The sequence below is a fragment of the Anomalospiza imberbis genome, chromosome 3 (genome assembly GCF_031753505.1).
Source record: "Anomalospiza imberbis isolate Cuckoo-Finch-1a 21T00152 chromosome 3, ASM3175350v1, whole genome shotgun sequence".
Taxonomy (NCBI): domain Eukaryota; kingdom Metazoa; phylum Chordata; class Aves; order Passeriformes; family Viduidae; genus Anomalospiza; species Anomalospiza imberbis.
The window spans coordinates 53,006,751-53,032,597 of NC_089683.1; the positions used below are offsets into that span (position 1 = coordinate 53,006,751).

The window sequence follows — 25,847 nt, forward strand, 5'->3', positions numbered from 1 at the left end:
AGGAGCCGCGGGGCTCTCAGTCACACGCCCCTTCCCGGGCTCCTCCCGCCGCTCCCGCCCTGCCCTGCCGGCGGCGCATGCGGGAGGCGGGGGATGGCCGGACATGGCGCTGCCAGCGCCCGCGCTGCGGCGCTATGTGCTGCTGCTGGCACAGGAGCACCTCGAGTTCCGCCTGCCGGTGAGCGCTGCGTGGGGCCCGGGCCGGGGGCTGGGACCGGGACCGCGACCGGGGCCGGGGCCGGGGCCGCGACTGGGGCTGCGGCTGGGTGGGGCGCTGCCCTCCCCTCTCCTCCCCTCTCCTCTCCTGCGGGGTGCTCCCGGACAGCGCGGCCCCGAATGTGCCGGGGGAGCCGGACCCCGGCCGGGGTCCCCTCTCTCCGGGAGAGCGGCCGGTGCCTCTTCTTTCGCCGCTCCCCGCGTCCTGTGGGGAGGGACCCCCAGGCTCCCTACTCCCACTCCTGCCCCAGGCTCATGGAGAGCCTCCGCGTGGTGGCTTTAAGGCAGCACTTGCTTTGCCGCTCGCTTTTCCAGAGCCTCTGGCGCTAGGAGAGGTTGCCAGCAGAGTACCCGGGGCTCCGTGTGAGAAGCGGAAGCTGGGGTTACAAAAATGCTTTCGAGTTTTTGGCTTTGGTGACTAGTTTTAAAGTTTGTTTAAGTTATTCGTCAGCTCTCGCCAGCGTTCCCTGGGTGCAGGAATGGCTGGTGCTGCCCTGGGCACACGCCAGGGCCCCTCGCCGTGGACTGCCCAGGGAGCTGGTGGAGTCACCGTCCCTGCAGGTGGTAGGAGAAGACTGGGGGTGGCACTCAGTGCCATGGTCTGTGTCACAGGGTGATGTTCCCTTGTCGATTGGAATGTTACATATTACAAAATGTTTAATGTGTCTTGAAGTTTTTATTTTCATTGTTTTCATTAAGGTTTGTGGGACTGGAACCCGAGTTCCATCTATGATCGACCTGATTTTTCTTTAGGCAAGGTCATCGGATGAAGTAAAAAGGAGATGATACATATGTAACACAAAAAGTTTTTTCTTTTTATCACCAAGGTTTTGGTGACACTTGGTTGATATAGCTGCTGAAAGAAGCAGAGCCATTTCTCTTTTATTTCGGTGACTGCTCATCTTGTTTGGTTTTGTGATGAGCTATGCTAGGAGCATGATTTGTCAAAAACTTAATGGAGCAAGCAAGGACAGATTTTTTTTTTAGCCAGATGATTTGCTGGTCCTGGCCCTGGGTCAGTGGTACTAGTGAAACATCACTTTTATGTGAAATAGTTAGATAAATATTTTAAGAAGAGAGTGGATAATATTGTAAGAGGAATATTGTTGTGAGAGTGGAGGATTGAACAGTAAAGATTCTGATGAAGGAGAATATGCAAAACGTTAATTTCAGTTAATTACTGAAATTTTCCTGACATTCGCCAATTAATTTTGAGAAAGCTGTTTTAATAGCAGGGAAGTCTTAATTTTCAGTTCATGAATAGTACATACAATCTGAATTTACTTGTGAACTTCTACCCTATATACAATCTGCATTAGTATTTGTGTCATGCTGCTTCTTCTCTTTTCTCTTTTTTCCCTTTTCCTTTTCTTCTTTATAAGATTCTAAAGCCTGACCTTTATGTTATCACTTCAGGAAATAACATCATTGCTCTCCCTTTGTGGTGGACAATTCAGTGGCGAGCAGGAAATTTGTGTAAATGTAAGTAAGGACCAAATATTTTACTTGTGTGTGTGTATGGTATGCAAGTATGTTCTTTATAGTATTTTTGTTAACTGTAGGCAGCTGAATAAATCTTGAAGTTTCTTAAGAAAATCGGAAATCTTACCCAAACCGAGGACTTCTCAGTTTCAGTAAAGACTCAGAACTGGAAAAAAAAAAGATGCACAAAATGCACCTCAGGTTGTTGTCATTTACCAGCATGAAAAGAAGCAGTGCCATCTGCTGGGAGGCTCTCCTTGCTTTTTAGGATAACTAAACCCTGAAAACACTCAGCAGCAGTTTGGAATTGGCGTTTGCCTCTAAATCAGTGGGACAGAGGAGGAGTGCAGTTAGGATGCCTTATGATTCTGGTCTCAGTGCTTGGACAGAGAATGTTTTTGGGATTTAGTTACTGCTTGTGTGTAACGAGGTGTTTCCAGTCTTTAGCAGATGAATAATCAAGAGAAGTGCAAACAATATTTTTACCAAGTCAATTATGTTGGAAAAATTAAATACATAACAGAATTTCTCAGACATTCCGGCTGAGTAAACAGTTTTGTCTCAGATTATTTTATCCCCACATTCTCTGTATGATTAAAGGTAGCAGATGTATTTTTTATTAAATTTTTTAATCTTCTGTATGCATGTTCTGTTTTTGTAGAACAGAACTATGTAGTTGTGTAATTCATGTGACATCCTGCAGCTGGGTATTTACATCACTTACCTTCTCTTGATTGCAGTCTCCCTTTTGGATTCTCAATATTCCTTCAGAAGAGATGGCAAGGGGACTAATGAAGCGGACAGTATGTGCAAAGTAAGAGATGAAAAATCTTGTAAATAATAACCTAAGCAGTGGAATTTTGTTCTGTTATTGCAAATATAAATTTTGTATGGAGTCATAAAATAAAGAGTCTCTGATTCCCTCTAGAATTGGTAAGGTGTTGCTGGAGCCTGTAGGACTCTTGTAGGGCTGATTATGTAGCATGCCTGTCTGTCCTCTTTACTCAGCGTATGATCAATTCAGGGTCTCAAAATGGTGTTCTTCACTCCAGAGACAGCACTTGTAGTGTCACTCGTGTTTTATGTGCCTTGTATAATGTTGAGTTAGTGGCTTTTTCTAAAATATATATGGAATTGAAAGATACAACCAGTGAAATGTGAAAACTGACAATTATGGAAGGGAAAGGTTGAGTCACCCTCCCTCAGTCCTGGCATCCGAGCCTTCAGCCCTGACTGTTGCAGCAGAGGTCCCCTCTAGGAAATTCAAGAGCACAACAATATGCTGGAGAGTGATTGTTCCAGCTGGTCCTTTTTAGTGGTGTCTGAATAACATGCTTCGTAGTGAGGTGCATGAGAGAGGCCTTGAAATGTGGTTCAGGATGAGAAGCAGCATAGGTGTGCTATGTCCCTCTGACCATATTAAACTTGTGGTTTCTGTGCTGTGTTCTTCAGAGCTTGGTCTCCTCTGCAAAATGTTGCACCATCCCTGTTGAGTACTTGTTGTCTCAGGTATTCAGTTTTACCTACAATGACTTGGGCTCTCCACTCTTGCCTAAAGAATGGAGCGCTGCACTTCAAAAAGCAGCTGCAGGCAGCTAGGGGAGTAAAATGTGACAAAACAGCTTGCAGATGTTCTGTACATCATGCATTCTCAGCTAATGTATGCTAATTCTATGTGCAAAGCCTAACTAGCCCGTGGCTTATTTTTCTGTTCTACTGCTGGTTGTGGGGAGATGTGTTAATTTTAGAGTAAGATCACTGGAGTACCTCCATTGCATTGCTAATCAATATGAAAAGCTCTAAAGCTTTTGGTATGTGTTACCAAACAAAGAAAAGCATCAGTGAAATATCAGCCTGCTATTAAAAATACTTGTTACAAACAAAAACTAAAACTTTTTTCTAGAATTAAATGCCAACTTTAATACTTCATGAAATAAAGCCTAAGTACATTAACCAAGTAGGTTAAAAGGAATAAGTATCTGTAAGGCATTTTCCCTCCTCTATGTGACTGACTCTAAAAAACTTGGTAATTTCAGGTCTATATTTGAACTGTGGGGCCATGGAAAGTCTGCAGGGGAGCTCTATGCATCTTTGAAGAACTATCCAACTGACAAGATGGTATACATATAAAGAATCTGGATACTATGGTTCCTTAAGCCATTGAACAGCACTTCATCTGTACTAATTAAAGTATCTTTGCCTTTTCGTCTTTTTTTTCCAGCTTCCATATCTACAGTCAGACTCTACTTACAAAGTACATATTCATACATTTAATAAAACACTGACCCAAGCGCAGAAAATAAAAAAGATTGATGTAAGTAGATGGTTAAGAAGTCTTTAGTTTAATCTATTCATGTTCCTATTCCATGCCATAAGTGTATTTAAGTTTCTTCAAGATCTTAAGGAAGTTTATAGCTTATGTCTTATCAGGTCTAAATGAGATTTTTGTGTCTGAATTAACATTCACTCAAAATTCACATCTTTTTTTCTCCCCTATAAACCAACTGTTTAAGGCATATACAATGCCAAACAAATATCTCTGCTGATTTCAGCCCAGTGTGCTGGGGAAATTGAAGCTAACTGCTGAGAACTACAAGATTCAAATGGCAAGAGTTAGGTGGTAGATTTTTGGAAAATCTGTTACTCGATCTCCTTATTAGGCTTTTATTGTTGCAGAATGTGGAACAAGTGACTTCAGCTGCAAGCTCTGGATTGTGTGCTGATCTCCTGTTCTGTCATCATGTTCTTACCTGTACTTGTGCTTTCCTCCTAACTATATCAGTATTTCATTTAGGAAATTTTTCCAAATTACTGTTTATTTCTGCTCTTCCACATTCTAATTTGGCACCTATTTGTTCAATTTACTTCATTTACAGACATGAAATTATCTGTGTAAGTCGTAGATTTCTTTTCCCGTTTGTTCAGTTTTTGTGTACATGAATTAATGCTGAGTATGTAAACTGCTGTAGGTGCACATCACTGAAATTTCACATCCTCTTATTCATCATCAGTGTTGTTTCTATAACTTGAAAATTGTATAATTAATATGCACAGTTAATTTCCTCTGAAGCTGAGCTCTGTTCAGTTAATAAAAAGTGTTATGGTTCCCAATTTCCAAACCGTAATCATTTGAGCTATTTTTGTTAAGAAGAAAGGCATTTCAAAAAAACATTGAAAATTGAACCTGTTAATACTAGTATACCATTTCTCACAAGTGAAATTGTGGGGGTTTTGCTGATTTATTTGGTTTTTTTGTGTTTGTTTTTTTTTTTTTTTTTTTTTTCCCTTGGGGAGGAAGGTACCTCTTAAAAAAAAAAATGACCCTGTTTATTTTTGTATTTTTTTTATTGTATAGGCCCTTGAATTTCTGCCATTCAAGGGAAAAGTAAATTTAAATAATCCAGAACACATATTTTGGATTTTGGAAGATTATGGAATGAACCCAAACGATGTTCCAGAAGAGCCCATTCATCTATATTTTGGTAGATGGGTACGTGAGCATGTTTGCTTCAGTTCTTGCAAGCTTGTATTTTCAGGAGAATGTACTTAAGTTTAAATGTAAAAAGTGTTTTGACTCTTAATAGAAGCAGAAAATACCATTGTCTGAATTTGTCATTGCATAATATTATGAAGCAAGGCTTGGGAATCCTTACTATGACTAGGTAAAAGTGGCTTTAATGAACAATTTATGGGTGGAAAAAAATGAAGTTGTATCTGGAAACACACCTTTGTTTTGCCATCCACTGAGAGAGCTCAGCACAGCAGTGACACTGCACAGCTGGGGTAGTGTGTTACATTTTTTGGACCTAGTTGCAGCTGAAAGCCCCTGTTCCAAGCACATAGAAAGATGTACAGAACTGTAGATGGCTTGTGGCCCTGCTGAGTGGCATCAGCCTCACTGGAGCATTCTGTAAGTGCTTCAAGTGATCCTGGCAGGCACCTCCATGGAAAGGTGCAGACTGATCCCTGAGGCTTTGGACATCAGTGAGTCAAGCCCACAGGCAGGTACCTGCCTGAGGGAACACCGACAGTGCAGAAGGAACCAAGTACAAAAACTGTCTGGAGCCTCTCATCTGTGGTCTTCACTACAAATGTTCTTGCCTACTGGCAATATGCACTTTAAACCTGCTGTGTAATTAGGATATCCTGAGGAAATCTGATCTGGTCTTTTATGTTTTTGTGAGGGAAAAGTGGCTCCTCAAAGGATCTCCCAGAATGACACTAGCCACTGGTGGGAATATGTGCTTGCAGTGTCCTGGGTCAAGGGCAGCTGGAAGGAGGGAGGACCACTGCAGAGGTTGTGTAGCTGTAGTCAGTGGCTTGCGTTACAGGGAAGTTACAGAGTCAAGTGATCTGTTAGGGCCTGTGAATATTCTCCGTGCTGTGATTGATGTGTGAGCACCCTGTGTTGTGGTAATGCTGCAAAACATTGCAGCTGTTGTCCCATCTGTGCTGAATTCCTGAACCCAACCTGAAAAAATAGGCAGGTGTATTTTGTTAACCCAGTAAGACTGATGCTGAGAGAGGTGGGGGGACAGTGTTGGATAATGTTTGAATATGTTTTGTTTTGGATTGCTTTGGTCTTCTCCAATGTACTTTGGAAGTCTGATGTAAAAATGCCAGCATTTAGTCTTTGTTTGCTTTTCCCTCAAATTCTCACCTTTCAGCACTATCCTAAATTTGGATTTTGAGTGGGACAGAAATGCCAGTGGAGAAAGAAATTCTGCCTGACCTTAAGCATCCGTGTGTGTGCATGGATGTCTTAACGTGTGTGTCTAATCCTCATATTTTTGAAATCCTTTTAACTCTGAATTGCCAGGAATTGTTTTTCTGATGCTTAGAATAATAGCAAAGTTACTCTAATTGTAATTTCTTAGAAAGAATTTTCTCTAAAATGTTTGTACATTTTTAACCTCTATCTTGAAGAATATACCTAGGTGTTGAACCAAAATATCTGTTGCTTGGAAAGAAGTCTGTCATATTTTCAGACGTCAGAAAGCAAGGTGATGTGTTACAAAGTGAAGTTACCTGGTTTTGGATAGTGTCACTAAAGCAAGTCTGTTAGTGTGTCTGTTTATATCTTGTATCCACGATCCAACAGGGGTTTTAAATGTTTCAACAGATTGCAGATGGCCAAAGAGAACTCATTGAATCCTACAGTGTAAAGAAGAGACACTTCATTGGAAATACGAGCATGGATGCCTGCCTCTCCTTCATCATGGCAAACCACGGGAGAGTAAAACCCAATGACATTGTATATGATCCATTTGTTGGAACAGGTATATGTTTGTTTTTTTCAGCTGGTGGGAAGAACTGTTAAGATTGTGTTAGTGTTTGCATTACTCTTTTACCTGGTGTCATGACTTCTGGTGCTCAACAGATATTTGAGATGATACCAAAGGCAAAATGGTGTTTATAAAATTAATGGTTTGTTAACCTGAAAGGGATTTTGGAGGAAGGACACCAAATTCCAAAGATGTAAACAGTTTATTTTGTGCTTTTAAAAGGTCTGTCTTCACTGATGGGTTTTATGCCACATGGCCTGAACACCAATCCGTGTGTGTCATGGACTGCTTAAGATCAAAGTGACCAAGAATTGGAATATGGCTAAGCATTTGCTGCATTCACTTCCAGGACATTACAAAGCAGCATTTTAGAGCTGGCTCTTTAGGGGAGTGCTGAGGGCATTTCTGGTCATACAGTACAACATAGCAACAGTGAGGTCATGGCAGCAAGAGGAACACTTTCTTGTGCTGTTACAGCCTGTCTTCAGGATAATATTGCCCACACAAGGTACCCTTCCCCAGCTGAGCTTTCCTTGTCTTATCCAGGAGGGGGAGCTTTTATTCCACATATTGCTGTGCATGGCACAGAAAATACTTTTTGCCTTAGGGAAACTCTGCTGTATGTGAAATAGCTGATCTATTGTGTCAGCTGATCTATTGTGCCATATAATTATAAAGCACAGTATATTGCGTTAAGCTACCTATAGTAGTTTCTTCAAAAATGTAGCAAAGGCTGTGTTTCTCACCTAGAATTGAGACATAGAGTATCCTGAGTTGGAAAGAACCCAAAAGGATCATCACAGTCCAACTCTTGGCCCTGCACAGGGCACCCCAAGAGTCACACCATGTGCCTGAGAGCATTGTCTAAATGTTTCTTGAACTCTATCAGGATGTGATCACTTCCCTTGGGAATCTGTTCCAGTGCCCAACCACCTCTGGGTATTATTTTTTTTAATATCCAACCTAAAACTTCCCAGACACAGCTTCGGGCCATTCCCTCAGGTCCTGTCACTGGTCACCACAGAGAAGATCAATGCCTTCCTCTCCTCTTTCCTTAGTGAGGAAGCTGTAAATTGTACTGTGGTCTCCCCTCAGTCTCCTCCAGGATGAACAGACCAAGGCCTCAGGTCTCAATGCCCTTCACCATCTTTGTTGCCCTCCTTTGGACACTCTCTAATACTTTAATGTCTTTTTCATATTGTGGCACCCAGAACTGCTCCCGGCACCTGAGGTGAGGCTGCCCCAGTGCAGAGCAGAGTGGGACAATCCCCTCCCTTGCCCAGCTGGCCATGCTGTGCCTGATGCACCCCAAGACATGCTTGACCCTCCTGGCTCCCCGGGCACTGCTGACTCATGCTCAGCTTGCTAAACTTTAGTCAAGGTGACCACATGTGAAATGCATAGATTTAGAAATACTTATATTAATGGGAAGATGAAGAAAAATCTCTGCAGAGAAGTTAGGGAGAGAGAAGACTACACTAGTAGGATAAGTTCTTACTAGCATGTATCTTCACATGCTTCACATAGAAAAAGACCATGGATACGATATTTTCAGAAACAGAAGGGTTTGGTGAACTCTTTGTTTTTGTCTTAAATTTTGTTCGTATAGGATCTGATTTTTTTCATGCATAATAATATCTTATGAAATTTTCTCCTCTTTCTTGTGCTTGTGCGTTGAAAGGTTCAGGAAATCCCTCTATTTACCTCTAAGCAGTTGGTTTCATTTTGGTGTCTGTGGTATTTTGTCTTATTATAAAACCTGCTAACTTAAATCACAAAATAAAGTCTCTGAAAGCATTCTTTCTCTTGGGAGTGAAAATTGAAGAAAAATAAAAAGGAAGGGTAAAGACAGAGTAATTAAAAATCACATTAAAATGATGAAGCTATAAAAATTCAAGACAAATGTTGTGTTTTGGTTCAAACATATACATCATTCATATACATGTATATGAATTATGTGTATGTTCATATACATTCATATATGTAACATATACAAAATTCTCCCCAAATTGCCTAGTAGTTTGAATTACAATTTAATTTTTTTTTTGTTAGGCATTTGTAATGTAAAGGGTAGGGTTTAAAGGGGACACTGGAGATAGTAGGTGGCATGCCATTTGTCAGTAGAGTGTATTTATGGCTAAATAATAGTGGCTTTTGCACTTACTTCTTTTGAGTAAACCCCAGGAATTTCAGTTGTCTCTTGAGGACCATCAGAAGATTCTCAAGCTTGTCAATACACCAGTGCCCTGTCACTGGAGTTTCTGGGAAGTGTTTTGGAGTTGAGAGTGATGCAGTCATTTTGAGCTGATGGGTTTGGAAAGATATATATTCAGAATCTGAGTAGCCTTTTGAAGAACTGCAATTCAGATTTCCTTATTAGTGCAGCTTTGTTACCTGGCTGTGTTTCTGCCTTTTTTTTTACGCTGAAAAGTGAATAGTACCAAACCAGAATGGGCTTGCAAAATGGCTCTTGCTAGTTGCAAACAAACTGTTTTTTGCTGCGTAAGCCAAATCATGAGTCTTTCACATTAGTATAAGAATGGACAATTGGCATTTTTCCTTGGAATATAAAGTGCTCTTTGACCAGGCTGGCTTTTAGAAGACTTGATTCTCCTTTTTATTGTTGAGCAGAATTGGAATGGCCAAGACTGTGTTTTTAACTTCCATTGATATTTAGATAGTCTTTCCTCAGTGTTGGGCAGAAGGAAGCCTGGAAGCTTCTAGAAGAATAAATCAAGTCTTTTACCTGAATATTTTGTGCTTCCTCATAGACAGTCAGTTCAGGTTATCTCAGTAATCTTGTTGGTTGTTCTTTTGGAAGACACTTGTGATACTGCATGGTTGTAAATGACAGGATGTTTTTCTTTGACATCCTGGAGGACCAGACTTCATCTGTGCTGAAGAGGTAGAGGAATAGTATGTGATAGAAAGGCATGAAGCTCTGTGCCATCATTATTCTGCTACAGGTCACCAGGGACAGAGTGATTCCCTGATTAACCCTTTCATATACTGATCAAAGGGCTGGCCGTGTAAGAGTATGTAAGTATCTGTGCACCTTCTGCGTGAACACAATTGAACTAGTGCAAGCTGAGATTTATTAAAAGCTGTAGATTCATGATTTCCAAGCTTCTTTTTTTGCCTGTGATTAAAAATATTCTTAGATGGGCAAAGGACTCTTTTCTTACTTTTTTTGTAGGACTGGGTGGTATGCCATACTTGGGGTCAGGGCTAGCTAAATTTGTCTTGACCCTCTGGATGTACTGCCCATCTGTTCTGAGGGATTGCAGCCAAGAAGGGAAATGGGTGATTCCTTTGGGGTGAGTAACCTTGTTTTTCCCTGATCCATTTCACAAGAAAAAGCAGAAGAATATTAAAAGTTTTTTTGTTCTCGCTCACCTTTGGTTTTGGTAGAGATCATTACCACAGAAGTTTTCTGGTGCACACAGGGCACATTAGGAATTTGCTGGTGCTCAGTGGGTGGCTCAGGACAGTGCAGCCACCTGAGATGCTGCTTTCCACGCTCCTGGTGAATGGGAGAACTGGTGTCACTCTCGCAGCCGGCTTGCAATTGTCAGCCCTTCATCCTGCAGCAGTCATCCCCTTTATTTAGCAGGACTGTTGACATCAGTGGGGTTGACAGCCCTGTTCGCAGTTCCTGTTCTGTTCTAAATCGTTCTGGTAGCCACAGACCTCTTCATTAATAATTTGACCACACAGGTATCTGTCCATCTCTGCAGCCTGTCCATTGTTTCATTTGGAAGCTGTTAAAGAATTAACGTAATTTATTCTTTTCTGTGGGCTGTTTAGCTGTTGTCAGTTTGAAGGGGATATCACACATTTTTTTGGTATGGTGTTCGTTTTTAATTAGGAAGGTATGTCGCAATAGAAGTAATTAAAAAAACTGGTTTTATTACAAAGTAAGTAGATTGGTCAAACTACTGACAAAGTAGGCAGCCTAGTCACAGACAAATGCATTTGTATGTAGTTTTCACACTTGATTACAGAAATGTTTTTTATACTTATGTTTACATTGGAGATGTTTACATTTGTAATGCTCTTAACCATTGTTTCTTACAACATGGGAATAGCCCCCTAATAGAAGTTTGATTTTTAGACACTGTTAAAGAAACTGGCTTTGAGAACAGACACAGTAGAACTGACATTTGTTTGGTAATGTTTTTTCCAATTGTTTGACAACAGTTTGAAATTCTGCTCCTTGCAAAGTAGAATCAAAAGTTTTGGTTCATGATTAAAGGATCTTACTGCTTAAAATACAGAAGGGCATAAACAAAACTCCGGAACAATCTCCAGAGATGAGGTGTGACATAGGACATAGCAAGATAAGGAAAATCAGCAGACAAAGGACTTAGTGTTATTATGTCTGATTATAATTGCATAGTGATTCTAACTAGTTGATAGTTCTGCTTCTTTTTTTAGTGTTTGTTTTGTTTTTTTTTTTTTTTTTTTCTTTTCCTTGGGCGTAGTGTGCTGCTGCTGTAGGCTCCTGAAGTTCCTGAGGAAAAAAACCTAACGCAGGTAACATTTATGACAGAAGTTTATACTTTGCTTTTTTTCTTCCCTGTGTAGGTGGCCTTCTAATCTCCTCAGCACATTTTGGGGCATATGTGTGTGGTACTGATATAGATTACAACACAATCCATGGATTAGGTATGTTACATATTTCGAAGCCACTGAAATTTTACTCTCTGTAATTTAAGAAGACTGATGGTAGCAGATGATACTTAGTGGATTTTAAAGCGGCATTAATCTTCACAGGATTTATTTGGTCATGCTTAGTTTTATTCATCAATTTACATGTATGCTAGTTAAGATATTATTTTTAAGCAGGAAATATTTCTGAAAAAGAATAATGAAGACCAAAACAAAGTTCCAAATAATCATTACCACAGCTATGTGCTCTTTTAACCTATGATTTGGGAAGCTTTTCAAAACCTAACCCAGGAACCCTAATCTCATTGTTACTTCTCTGCAAATATGCCGATTATATTTGACCCAGTGGACAGGGTTGTGACTGGTGGATGGAGAAAGCATCTTGCAAACCAACATTTTTGTAAATGTCTTCTTTGACACGCTGTGCAGATGGTTCAGCAGACCTTTTCTCATGTATTTTCATTTTTCCTTGCTACTTGTGAAGTTTATTGTGAGTACTCTTGACAGGTTTTTTGGTGACATTTGATTATTTTCCTTTAATTTAAATAGTAGAGTATATGAAAACTTTTCTTATATAATAGTTTCTCGTTGAGTATGCTTTTTTTTTTTCCCTTTCCATTCTCCTTCCCCTCCCAGGCAAGGCAAGCAGAAAGAACCAAAAATGGAGGGGGCCAGATGAAAATATCAGAGCTAGTCTCCGACAGTATGGTTTAGAGAAATACTACCTCGATGCACTCGTTGCTGATTTTTCAAGACCAATATGGAGAAAAGGGATGTTGTTTGATGCAATCATTACAGACCGTAAGTTTGTTACTGCCTTTTGTTGCCCAGTAACAATGACTAAAACATTATTGCCTATGTACATTCATTAAATGTCTGGATGAGTGCTCAGGTCTGCTGCTTCCGTGTTTCCAACGATGATTGTCGAGAGCAGCACTATGGAAATTGGATCTGCATTTGACATCTCTGCATTTATTTTAAGGATAGTTACTAACGTGTAATGAAGCTGACAATGACATTTTCTTCTATGGAGAGAATATTACATTCACCAGCAGAAACCAATATGACTGAAAATCATCCTTTGAAGAAGTCTCCTTCAGTAAGAGCATAATACGATTAATGCATAGAGACTTCTTACTAGAATGGTCTGTGTTGCTGTTGGCAGCACACTAGAGTCTGCCATGCATCTCTGATGGACTTTGGGAGACTTGTGTTACGTGCTTAATGTAATGCTTCCAAAGAGAAATTTTAATGTGTTTTCAACACACTTAGCTACTGGAAACAGGAGCAGTTTGAAAGGATCCTCTGCTCTTTTAGAAACCTATTTACTAAACACCATTTGTCTTGTAAGAGAGGGAAAAGAAACCAAGAGGATAAATGAAGACCTTGATACAGCAATTTCTGATCTCAAGTGCTGGCTTTTACAATGACACACTCATATTAATTAGGGGTAGGAAGTGTGACTTTTCTTTGTGGGTTGCTTGCTGGTTTTTATTTGGCCTGTTCGGCAGCAAGACAATGTAGAATATTGATATGGACTTAGAACTGAGTGTGAAACCATTTGTAAAACTTCTGGAGTGGTTACATTGGTGCTTCTGTGATCCTGAAACAAGTCTCACAAACTCAGATTTCTTGAACATGAAGTAAGTATATTGTGCTATTAGAAATGTGCAAAAAAAGTATGAGAAAAAACCTTCTGTGGTTCCTGTGTGTGAGAATTACCATTTGTGTAATGTGCTGACAAGAAATTCTGATATTCTTAATTTCACTTTGAAAAAGGTTAGTTAAATGCTATAGGGGACATATTCATGTCTGTCAAGCAGAAAAAGATGGGATTATTGATCACATGTTGGAAATCTAAGGAATATCTTTTAAGAAATAACACAGCATTGTCCTTTGTCATGTAGGCTGCTAGAAGCTCTTACAGCTGAATGGATTTCCTTGAAACACTTTTAAAATAACTTTTTGGAGCAAGAGGCTTTCAACAGGTCTTGAAGAAATTTCCCATACTGACTTCTACTTTGTAAAAGCTTTCAATTTTTTTAAACCTTGTATAAGCCACAGCATGTGCACTGTTGTGTACGTATGGTGTAATTGTATGTTATTTGGACAAAGGGGGAGGTACTCATCTCTGCATTTTCCTTTTGCTTTGTCTAGCACCATATGGTATCAGAGAAGCACCTCGCAGAATGGGATCACAAAAGAAAACAGTTAAATCCGTTGAAAGAAGGTGGGGAAACTGTCTTGTCTGTTATAGAATATAAATGTCTTAATGGAAAGCTAGTTGTAGTTTTAGAATATTCATTACTTCTTAGTTGGCTGTCAGAAGTTAAAAAATGGTAGCAATTATAATTAAAGAACAAAAACCCTTTTGTTTCTGTTTGCAAAACCACTGTGTCACTTCCTGAAACCTTCTTGGTTTTGTTTTCCCTCATCCTTTGCATGTGTTCAGATTTTGAATCCTATTTCTCACCTCTTTGAACCACCATTAGCATGGATTTCCAGAAAAGTTCTCTTTGGTCTCTGCAGGCTGCGAAATCACTCTAAAATGGCATACCTGTAATTTTACCTTTAACTTTTTTCTTTTGCATTTTCCATTGCTCTTTCCTTTTCGGAGATACCGCGTGGCTTCTCTACTGCCTAGCCTTCCTTGACTTCTGACTTTAATTCCTTTAGAAAGATGCTGTGCAAAATAACTATTGCCAGCATAGCTGTGGTCCTTTAGACTTATTTTAGTACACGTGGAAGTCAGAGACAGTTTGGGGGGAACCTGAGAAGTTGTATTCCTCATAGTAGAAGTTTTACTCCTGGATTGTCTTAAGTAGCTTTGCAAAGCTCAGAAAGTGCTTTTGTGGCTTAGTGTATTGATTTTTTTTTTTTAATTACTATTAAAAATTTAGGTTTTACCCATGCTCTTGTGTTTGCTTACACTTGTACTTTTTTTTTTCAGCACAGAAAATCCCTTCTTCGTTTCATCCAGTTACCGTCTAAGTGACATCTTTTTTGACCTCCTGAAGTTTGGGGCAGAATATCTTGTGATGGGAGGAAGATTGGTTTACTGGCTGCCCATATACAGGCCTGAGTATGTACAGTTGATTTCTGCTGTGTTGTGTGTCAGAATGGATGCTGCATTCTCACTGTGCTTTCCTTTGGGACATAGGAGGTTCCATAGTACCAGTACTTAAGAGTAATGCCCAGACTTTATATTTTAAAACTTTATATGAGGGAGGCCACATTTTGTAACAGAGCTTTTGAATGGAGATAATTCCTGACTGTAACTGAACAGAAAATGCCTTTGCACATCATTGTAAATTCATGTCCAGTGGGTTGAGGTTTAAGCTTAAAAAGTAAGACTTTCAAGGTGCAGATAGATTTCTAAGACAGTAGAAGAAAGGCTAGTATTAGTATGTGTTTCTGCTGAAGTAGTTGATAGAGGTTTGTAAAAATCATCCTTGGTTCTTTGGGGTTTGACACTACTGATTTAGCTTTCTTCTGAGAAATAAAAGTCAACTGACCAAGAGATGGCAGTGAGAGGCAGGAAGCATCTGAGAGCAGCCCTGTTAGGGACGAGAGAGGCCAGCAGAGACTGCGGGATCCTGCCTGCTCAGGAGTGCAGCCTGGGATCAGAGCTGAGTGCATAAGGAAAAACATGCTTTATTTCACCATCTCTTAGATTAGGTTAGAGGGGTTTTTTTGTTTTGTTTTTGTAAAGATTTTTTACTGTAAAGCGAGGAGTTGATGTACAGTAGCCGTTTCAAGGTGTCTTCCAGATACAGATGTGTTCTGAAGGTAGTTTCTACAATGCCATATATTTCTATGTACAGTCAAATTATACTGTTATATAAAGTGGTGATCGTCCCTGGTTTCACCATGGAAATGGCTTGTGATAGTCCTATATATCTCATGCTGTTTTGCAGATTTGGAAATCAAAAGGAACCATTTCTGTTACATGCTTCTGTAACAAGAGAGTGCACTTAGTAGTTTGCATTTTTTAGTAAATTATTAAATTGATATTGTAGGCCTTTTTTCTCATAAGACAATTCACAGACAAAACAATGAATGCCATTCATAGTATTATAGCTAATATTCATGTCAATGAAATCTCTTTGGAATTACTGAAATTATTTTGTTCATCAAGATATCAGTGTTTTTCTTTCTGCTCATTGAACTTTGGTAAAAGCATGCTTCCTCACTACAGCAGTGTAAAGTGTTTCACTTCGTATTTGGGGTCAACTTTATTTGCCGTTTTGGGGAGGTCTAGTTGAGTTCACTTTTAAAAAATGAATTTGTACATCATGCTGTGACTTGAAATACTAAAGTTGCTAGAATTAGCATAGAATAGTAGGATAGTCACTTTATTTTAGGTGTAAAAATGAACATGGGGCATTAAAGCAATTAAGAGGGGAGAAGAGAAGATACTTTCTACTAACATGTTGCATTGTCAAATATCCCTTGGCAACACCTGCCTTGAGTGTCATTTTTTGAGATCTTTGTATATTACCTTAAATTAAAACTGAAACTATTGGACTGGATGTCTGTTAAAATCATTGCTTCTGTATTTCTTTCTTGACATGTTTCTGAGTTTTACCTAAAAGAATGTAGAAATACATTCATTAATGCAAACAGAAAAGGCTTTTTAACAAAGTGATAGTGATCTCTCCCTCTTCAAGATAGCATCTCACTCCAGAGTTGACTCTTTCAATCAGACATTGAAATCATTGTTGAGTCCAAATTCTTCTAATTCCATTAAAGTCAGCCTTCTGTATGATTATGGAGAGAAACTTGTAAAATGTTGTGGCAGGATGTCTACCTTTGTAAAAGAAAGTCATTTTGGTGGTACTGGATGCATCAAAAGTCTTGTGTAATAGAAAAAGCAGTTGAGAATTAATTTCATTCTCCTTTGCCAAAAGCACCTTCTGACTTTACCTAGCTGAAGCAGATACTTGTTTCTACACGAGAAGTGACTGAAAGGTAGTTTTATGGTTTGGAAATCTTGGAGTAAAGCAAAGAGGCAGTACTGTTTGGATTTTTTATTTGCAGATCCATATTTGGAATTGAGTTACTTATTTAACAGCTGTTTATCTTAAGAAATGCAAGTTTTCCATCAGCAGCTAGAGAGATTCTATTTTAATCCAGACCAACACCTTTACTTTCATTCAGAAAATCCGCCTCTTTATAGGCAAAATGAGATGCTCCTCCTTTGTACCTTTGAAAATCAAGCCATAGGTATTAAGTTGTTCAGTTCTGTGTTTCAATGTCTGACTTCTGTTAACCCCCAAACACTGGAGAATCATAGGAGCAGGTATTTTGTACAAAATCATACCTGACAATACCAGAACCCATTTTCTGTGTTATCTTTATGTAACTATTACATGAAAGCTTATTACAAAATCTAGGAATAAATGGCTGATCTATGTTTCAGTATTTAGGAAGGATATCTCATATTTATCATACTAGCTAGGTTAATACTTCTTGCTGCTGTAGTCCCCTACAAAGTTCTTAAATCTTTAAATTTCTCTTTCAGCATTTGGAGAAATAGAAGGACTGAAAGCAATTTAGAGAAAGCACTTTCTATATAGAAGCTAGTATGCCTATGAGGTGGGGTATTTAAAACACTGTAACTCTTGCTTCTGTAGATAGTAGCAACGCTGGCTTATAATTAAATCCTATCTAATGTTAAATGATGGTGGATTTTTATTTTGCCATTAGAAAAAGTAATTATAATGAGATAAATTTGTAATACCAAATTTTGAAGTTTGGGAATGTTACTGTCTAATAAGAGCTGGCTTAAAAAGATTTGAAATAGAAGTGCATTGTTCTCCCTTTTAGGAAGTCAGAGTAAAGTCTCTTATTCCTGCAACTTTATATATGTTGACTGTGGAAAATATTTTTTAAATCACAGCTCTGACTAAATAAGTTATTATTCCTGGTTGGCTGAGATATTTTGTACTTGAAATTATACAGACAGGCCCACGTGTACATACATTAACTTCATTTAAATACATGCAGAAAATGGGGAGAGTCTCTTTACTATGAGGTTTTAATTTATTCTACACACTGCATGTCAAGATGATTGGAATATATGATGTCAGAAATTTTGAGCAGCAATATCTGAATTTATTTAATCAGGTTAAAGTGCATAACAACTTTCAACTGTGAACCTTTTTGTGAAGTGTCTGTAAGAATTTTGTTTCAGATGCAGGTCTTCCACTTCATGAGCTTACAGCACTAAGAATGATTATTTCTTCCAGATACACAGAAGAGATCATTCCTCGCCATCCATGCCTGAAACTTATTAGCAACTGCGAGCAGCTGCTTTCCAGCCACACATCAAGGCGCCTCATAACCATGGAAAAGGTGAAAGAATTCAAGGTAAGCTTGAATTCTTGAACATATTGTGTAAAATAGTAGCTGTTGCGTTCGTGACAAGTTCGTGCTATTCAGCATTCAATCCTTGTTTCTGTCACACTTTGGTTTTTATGAGCAGAGTTAGTGCTTTCGTAAAATTGAGCAGTGATTTAAGGGACTGTTCTGGTTTTGGTTTCTTCCTTTTTATTCTCAGTTTTTGGTAAACTCTTCATCCTGAGAAAGTCCCTTGATAGTGTGAAAAAGATCTTTGAACTTACAGTTACTTGTAAATCCCATCCACAGAGGCTTTACCTTAATGCCCAAGTTTCCATTGATTTCGAAGCGTGTCTGAATGCTCAAGTAGATACTAAATATCTTTGTGGGTCTTGCAGAACAGGCAAACCTTATTTAATTCTGTTACTTCATCTTTAGAGTGGTACATTTTAGCTTTTGGAATAATATTGAAGTTGTGACAAGTACAGAGCGCACTGGCTCCTTTTTCTGTTTTTGTTTTGTGACACACTAAGTCCATCTCCTGAGGCATTGAGACCAGGGGATATTGCATTCAGGTCTTCTTTCCATTCTTGCTACTTCTCTCACTTAATACTGTTAAAAGAAATGCTAAACACATGTGAGGCAAATCCTTAATGAAAATGCACTCAGTGAGCAAGTGTTTTTAGTACATTCCTTGTCAGCTGGAAGAGCTGTTTCAGATGGCAGGAGATGCAGTCAGGCTGCTGTGTCTGTGTGGTGTTTGCACTACTGACACAGCAGGGGTTCAGTGCTGCCTTCATAATGCTTGTGGTGACTGCAGTTCTCAAGCAACACCTGATCTTCTATAAACACTCTGTGTGGAGTTCAGCCTCGGAGCTGCCAACTTCACCAGTAGCAAACCAGGAGGGTAGATGATGAAAGTTTTTGACATGTGCATCTTAGGGTGTTCAGGGAGGTTTTTGGCAGCAGTTTTATTGCTACCAGTGCTGTCGGGTAACATATTCTAACCCAAAAAAATTATCAACCCTTCTGCAAACAGACTTGCATCATTTGTTACTCTCCTCTTGTGCATCACCTGTTCTTCAGTTCATGGATCGGCAGGTTCATGTCTGGAAGTGGTTAGCTCTGAGCACCTGAGACTAATTGGCAGGCTTGCTGCTTAGATAAGACTGTGCAAGTGCTTACATTCAGTATTCCAGATGTCTTTTAGATAATTTAAAGATACCAGAACCCATGTGTGGTTTCTGATGATACAAAACTTGTCTAGAGAACAAAATGCATGTTGAATCCTTAGCCACTGCCTGCTTTGTTTAGGACTTTGTTTTGGTGTCTAATATTTCCCCACCCCAGAGTGCCTTACCTGGAACATGTTTTTTCCTCTATTAATATCCTGAGCAGCCTTTGAATTGGATACTTCTGAGTCGCCAGATATGACCATACAATTCAGTAGTTACACTTTTGTCTGCTTTGCTTTTTCCTAAGTGAAAGAGTGAATTTTTATGTATATGCCTAACATTTATGTTTCCAGATGGTTCCTGTCTGTATTATTAAACTGGTTTGTAACAGCCCTCAATTGCCTTTTAATTCAGCTTAGTGCAGCATTTGCAAATGGATGAGAAATGTTACAAATCAACTTGCTGTTATTATGCAGTTCTTAATTTCCCCAGTGTTTGCCACCAATAAGAAATTGCAGATTTTACAGCAAATTTTGATTTCACTATTAACATTTAAATAAACTCTTAACTGGAGATGAATTCAGCTAGTTGCTCAAATTGATGGTGCAATTTGATTGGAATTGTTTGTAATAAAACGGAGACCAAAGTGAAGGCAAAAAGTGAGCTTGTCTTGGTGAAGTATTGATCTATCATAAGAAATCATAAGTATGGAGATCATAGATTGTATTAAAAACCTCACAAATCTGGTATATAACTCACTGTCTTGTAAGCATCCAATTTGTTCTTTTTAAGTTTACAGTGAAATTGTGCCAACTGGAAAAGGTTTCTTCCTGAACTCAGTGTTGATATGAATATGCTCTTCCAGCATGTGCACAATATGAGCAGAAGAGTTTTGGTTTTTTTGATTACTGTTTCAAACAACTTTTGCCACTGTTCCTCCCAGCACAGCATTCACCCCAAAATGCACAGTCCCCTCCTGCCTCCCCCACAGCACATCTGCACACTGTCCCCACAAAACCCAGGGTGGGTGGGGCAAGGACAACTGCAGCCTCAGCCCAGGGCCTTATGTTTCTCCCTCCCTCTGAGGCATCCCACTTTTTTAATGCCAAAAGAGATGCCTAGAAATTACGTAGTAAGAGGTAACAGAAAACTTGACTGAAGGACAAACTCTGAGCATATGATTGTCTAGCAAGGGACTGTGAAGCACCAGGCACACAAACCCACCCTGCTGAATGGGTCAAGCATTTCCATGTCACGTGGTCACTCTGGAGTTGTTACTGGTGTAGAATTTTTCCTACTGAATTTAGCAGTGTCTGTTCCTGGGTATATGACCCCACTGTCTCTGGTTTGGTATCTGCTCCTTTTTGTTTATAGCTCTATAACATTAGTACAAGTGGTTTCTATAGCTACTAGCACCAGATGTAGAGGGGTAGGAAGCAGTGATAAGGCTAGGAAGAGTTGTTTTTAAAACAAAAACTAAATGTGGGTAATTGCCTTGAAACTGAACTGGGGCATGCTAGATGAATAAAAATCTTTAGAATGTCACTTAATATTTGCCAAGATCTAAATAACATTTTCTTGTTATCATTCAGCATCCCGTTCTCTTCCACCTCTTCATTAGAGATCTCTAAAAGCTATTTTAGTGTTGTCTTTAGAAAAAATAAATTGTTAAGGTTTTCTTTACAAGTCATTTTCTCTGTAGAGTTAAATGAAGCCTGTCCCTGGTGTTCAGATTGTACCCATTCAGCTCCTTGATACAAAATACTTTAAGTTAGCATTTGTTCGGAAATCCTTAGTCTCTGAAATCCAAGAATTTCAGTTACTTTGTTAAGTCCTCACACTGCCTTTAAAATCCCTTTAACTAGTAAATCTCAACAGTGACCGGTATGTCCAGGTAGTTCAGGATTTCTTATTTTCTTTTCCCTGTTTTAAGGAACAATTCCCTTTCTTGTTGGTGTTGGTGTTTGGTGGGGCTGCTTTTTTTTTTTTTTTTTTTTGGTTTTTTAAGCAATTGCCATCTTTATTAGACAGTCATGCCTGTACAGCTGAGAGGTAGGGAATGGAACCTCTTAGACTGCAATTATTGTGACGTGGGCCAGGAACTTCCTTTGTAATCTCTCCTGTGAAATCCATGCCTGACTGCAGATCTCTCATTTAGTGAGCAGTATTTGCAGAGCTCCTAGATTTTTGAGGTGAGATTCTGCTGTGCAGTGTTTCCAAGCCTGTTTCCATCAGATGCCCCTATTACACCTGTATTCTACATGAAGTTTGTTCTTCTACACAGCACATCCTCTCGTTGCCCTAACAAGCTTGGAGGTATAGGAGAGGGTAGTTCACTCCTTCATCTCTTCTCACCAAATCAGCATTTTGTTTCCTATGGAATCAGGATGAATGTTGTACACGTGTGACCTCTTAGAGGTTGTGGGGATTAATTTTTATCTTAGAGTATCTTTGATCTATGTATCATTATCCTTCAAGGTCAAATATCCCATCCATTTCTCAAAATAAGTGAATTACATAGCATTCTTGTTAAAACATCCCAATGATATAAAAATATATGTTTATATCAAAGAAGGAATTCTGACCTGGAATTTCAAGAGAAAAAAACGTGCTCTTTTCCAAAGAGTGTCTGGAGAAACGGGTGCAGGCTGGCTGTGAGAGGAGTATGTCTTAAATCTTTCTTGTTTCCTGTCCGTCTATAGTAATTTTGTAATTTTAATTTTTTTCACAAACATGTTAAAAGCTTGTTGTTTATCAGCCTGAAAATAGTCATGGAGATGGCAGTCTCTCACAGGTGACCAAAATAGTAGATAATACTATGCCTGCATTGGGTTTCCTGAAGTAATTTTCTCCTGCTATTTTCCAACAAAGCAGTATTTAAATAGAGCTGTTGCTGCTAGTGCACATGCTTTACATAATAGATATTTACATGGCACTGAACATTTAGCAAGTTAATTTAAGCTGGTGTCACATTCCTGGTGTCTGCTTTCATAGCAGGTGAGACCTTCTTTGAAGTAATATCTCATTGTGTCCAGAAGAGGGCCCTTCTACATGCACACAAGCGTCTTGCTTTGTTGGAAAATCTTTTCTTTCACTCCTTTAGAATGCTCCTTAAGATATCCGGAGCTAGGAGAGATGTTGATCTTGGTAGGTGAAAACCTGTAAAAGGCTACAAAAGCTGAAGGGAGAATCTTGTCCACTAGGATTATGTCCATCCTCGCATTGTCATACTCTTGTAATATGAAAATATTGACTGAAATCTACTTCCATATTCCTACTAATGCTAAAACACTCCACAGGAACTTTGTTTTCAAATATGAACAAATAACTAAATGTTTTAAGGTAGTGAACCAATGTCTATGTTACTGCATTGGTTAAAAAAACCCGAGAAGAAACACATGGCGGAATAGAGGCTTGGTTCTGCTGTGTGCTTGTTTTTATTTTCTCCTTGTGCCGTTCAGTTGTTCTGTATGAGGCTGGTTGTCATTGTTTCTTCCTGCTTTTGAGCATAATGATAAACTGACATCACCCAGAAGCATAAAACTGTTTTTAGAAGTTTCCATCAGTTTTCTTTAACACTCAGATTAAAGTTTGATGTAATGTTTATCTTACAGCATTGCTAATGTTAGCTGACAAGTATCTTAATTGTATAAAGCCACAGTACATGATGAACTAAACCTTTGTATATACAGTGGGCCAATTTTCTAAACTGTGTTTTTGGCTGGTGTCAAATAGGTATTATGTGTAGGGATTTACTGTGTCAACTTTAACTTTCAGAAATACATGAATGCTGCACAGAAAAAAAAATTCTCTGAATGTGCTTCAGTAACTGTAGGAACTCATTTTAGCCATTTGTGTTCGTCTTCTGTTTGTGCCTGCTTTCCACAGACCTCTGACTGACTGAATTCTCCTGAAAATATTTTTTCTGGAAACTAACCTGTGTGGTGCATGGTGCCTGTTCTTATTTGGTCATGTAAGGGTGGGATTCTGGTGATGTCCGCTGAGATATTTTCAGCAACTTAAGTGTGTGCTGTTGAACTATAAAACAAAAACCTAACTACCTTACCCTTGCACGTAATGGTTTGAAAATGTCTGGAGGCAGAGTGATGGCAATATGTGCTGAACACGCTACCCTCAAATCTAATGTTTGTCTTTTGATGCCATGCAGGATCAAGATGCAAACTCTTACTTGTTGGATGGTCAGTATATGCCATACAGGGGACACAATTCTTTCCGTGAGAAGTATTTCAGTGGTGTGACAAAGAGGATTGCCAAGGAAGAAAAGGACAATCAGAAGTAAAATATTATATAAACAGCTTAAAAAATGAGAAAAGAATGAAGACCATGTTTCTTTGTAAGGACATCTGGATATGAGCATTCATTTGGATGCTTCAGAAAAATAAATACTGCTTTTAATTTTAAAACTAGATGAAACCCACAACCCAGGTTGGGAGCAGTTCTTTTTAATTAGCTTTGTTTATAGCAGATTTTATTGTACAAGTTTTTTGAGTATTATTTAATTTATATTTGTACTTTCAAGTACTAATGATGATTGACTAAAACCATTATTATTGTTCTTTCACCATTAACGTTTACAAGAAAGTAGTAGTATTATTTGGCTTCTTAAACTGTGAACATCTGGCTGTTTTAAAAACATGTGGTGGTGATCAGGGATTGCTGATTAAGAAGATCATTTTCATTTGTTTTGTTTTTTCTGTAAATGGTGTACAATAAACCAAGGTTGGCATGAGTTTTTTTTTAATTCTTGCATGCAATAATTGCTCATATGAATTCCACTTGCTTTGGTTGAGGTCACAAGTGTTTAAAACAAACAACAAACACAAAGAAACAACTGGGCTCATGCACACCCCACAAAAATAAAAGCCTCTGTGACCTGACAAACTCTGGAGAGCCTATTAAATCCCGTGAAACCTGTCCACATCTGAAGCTCATCTGTACCTTGGATTTGCTTTTGCATTCCTAAACCTTGACTCTTGGTAACGCCAACTGTCTTCAATTTTTGGTTCAGAAATCGATAGTTAAACCAGTAACAACAACAGCATAAAATTAGTAATGGTTCCCTAATGGTATTAAGCCTAATCAAATCTTTGAAACCAAAATTGTATTTGTGAAAGGGCAGACTTTGCTGAATCCACACCACGTCCATCACGGAAATACCTCATTTGGAAACCACTAAGCCCATTAATTCAGGATGTTAATGGCTCTGCTCATTTTGGTGGTCAAATATGGTCACATATTCTTCTTGGTCTGTGTTCACCAAGCAGGGCCTTGGTGAATGCATCTGTGCTCCAGCCAGAGGAATTTTGCTTCTCAGTTTGCTGCAGGTCGCTGATTGTGGTCATGTTAATGTCTTTGTAGATCATAATTTTTAAGTGGCTCTCCAAGGAAGGCACAGGTCATTGTGTGTATCTGATTGAGTTCATTAACTGAATTTGCTTTTCTGTGTCCTGTGGTCCTCAGCTGCAGCAGGAAATCTTACAAACTCAGTGACAACTTAGTCTGGCCTTCTGGCTCTAATCTGTGGTGTGTTAAAAAGTTCTCAAATAGTGATTTATTTTCTATGTTTCCATTATAAATCACTTTGTTTTGACACTTTTAATGTCAGCCATATAATAGTTGTTCTGGGCTCAACTTGGAGTGAGATCAAAGCTCAGAAAAATTTTCAAAAGCAGAATTTGAATTGATCATTTGAAAATATTACATCAAAAATGGAATGCTTCTGAAAACCTGTCTGCATTTCAGCATTACCATTTAGCATTCATCTTTTATTACTTAACAAATTAAAAATAATTTTCATTCTTCATAGGCAAGGAATTTTTCTAGATGTATTTATTATGCACTTATAACTCCATTTTCTTGAAAGTTACCTTACATGTGATCTAAGTGGTTGTACAAGTGGTAGGGTAGTGACAAATCTGGCTCTGCCTGTTCAGTGAAAATGATTTTGTTTATTTCTCCTTTGCCTGGTCCAACTTCTAGTCCCTTCAGCAGTGGAGTGGCCTTTGTTTAGCAGTCCATACATACCAGCTCTGTCATTACTGAAGGATACCATTTTGAACAGAAACTGTCAGTGTATTTGGGGTACTGCATCAACATTAGCTAATCAGAAATCATTTAGAATTGAAATCAGATGTTCAGTCTCTGCTGATCCCCAACTTTGAAGCTATCATTTGGAAGTGTTCCTCATCTTTAAATTTCTTCTTGCTTAGTGTGCACGCTCCAGCCTGTTGTGCGTGCAGACTTCCAGAACACAGGCCTTTATAGACCTAGTGCTGTGACACAGTCCTGGCTCTCTCCCTAACGCAGGGCTGCCGGCCGGCTGACTTATCCTTTCGGCAGGATTTGGCCATCAGTGGCCGCGGCTTCTGGCACTTCCTTTCACTCTGGTTCCATTCAGTCTCTTTCCATGAGGTTCCAGTTTCCTGTCCCTGGGGGAGTGTCAGTTCATGAGCCCACGCTGAACTCATGCCGTTGTCATTCTCTCCTTTGGGGTGGTTTGTGCCATTTTCCAGTTTTTAAAAATAAATGTTATTTTTGGAGTGCTTTGTTGTGCTGCGGCAAATTGTATGGAGGGAGGAGCTGAAAACGGCTGCGAGGTCGTATGGGCAGAAGCTGCCTCTTGCTGTATGAGGCAGCAAAGGGAAATAGCTCCCTC

The 25,847-nt window shown here is 39.1% G+C and overlaps 1 protein-coding gene across 1 annotated transcript; it reads left to right on the forward strand.

The window, feature by feature from the left end:
• Positions 1 to 30: 30 nt before the first annotated feature.
• On the forward strand, positions 31 to 23,933 carry TRMT11 (tRNA methyltransferase 11 homolog). The gene is made up of 13 exons (XM_068184391.1): positions 31 to 178; positions 1,633 to 1,698; positions 2,439 to 2,512; positions 3,735 to 3,816; positions 3,920 to 4,012; positions 5,054 to 5,188; positions 6,821 to 6,977; positions 11,571 to 11,651; positions 12,291 to 12,455; positions 13,812 to 13,884; positions 14,605 to 14,736; positions 17,906 to 18,026; positions 23,340 to 23,933. The coding sequence occupies exons 1-13, from the start codon at positions 104 to 106 to the stop codon at positions 23,469 to 23,471; spliced, it is 1,386 nt and encodes a 461-aa protein (XP_068040492.1). The 5' UTR covers positions 31 to 103; the 3' UTR covers positions 23,472 to 23,933.
• Positions 23,934 to 25,847: the final 1,914 nt, after the last annotated feature.

Coding starts and splice junctions, on each gene's coding strand:
- TRMT11 (XM_068184391.1), top strand. CDS start 104: ATGGCGCTGCCAGCGCCCGCGCTGCGGCGCTATGTGCTGCTGCTGGCA. Junction 6,978..11,570: donor TGATCCATTTGTTGGAACAG/GTATATGTTTGT, acceptor TTCCCTGTGTAG/GTGGCCTTCTAATCTCCTCA. Junction 13,885..14,604: donor GTTAAATCCGTTGAAAGAAG/GTGGGGAAACTG, acceptor TTTTTTTTTCAG/CACAGAAAATCCCTTCTTCG.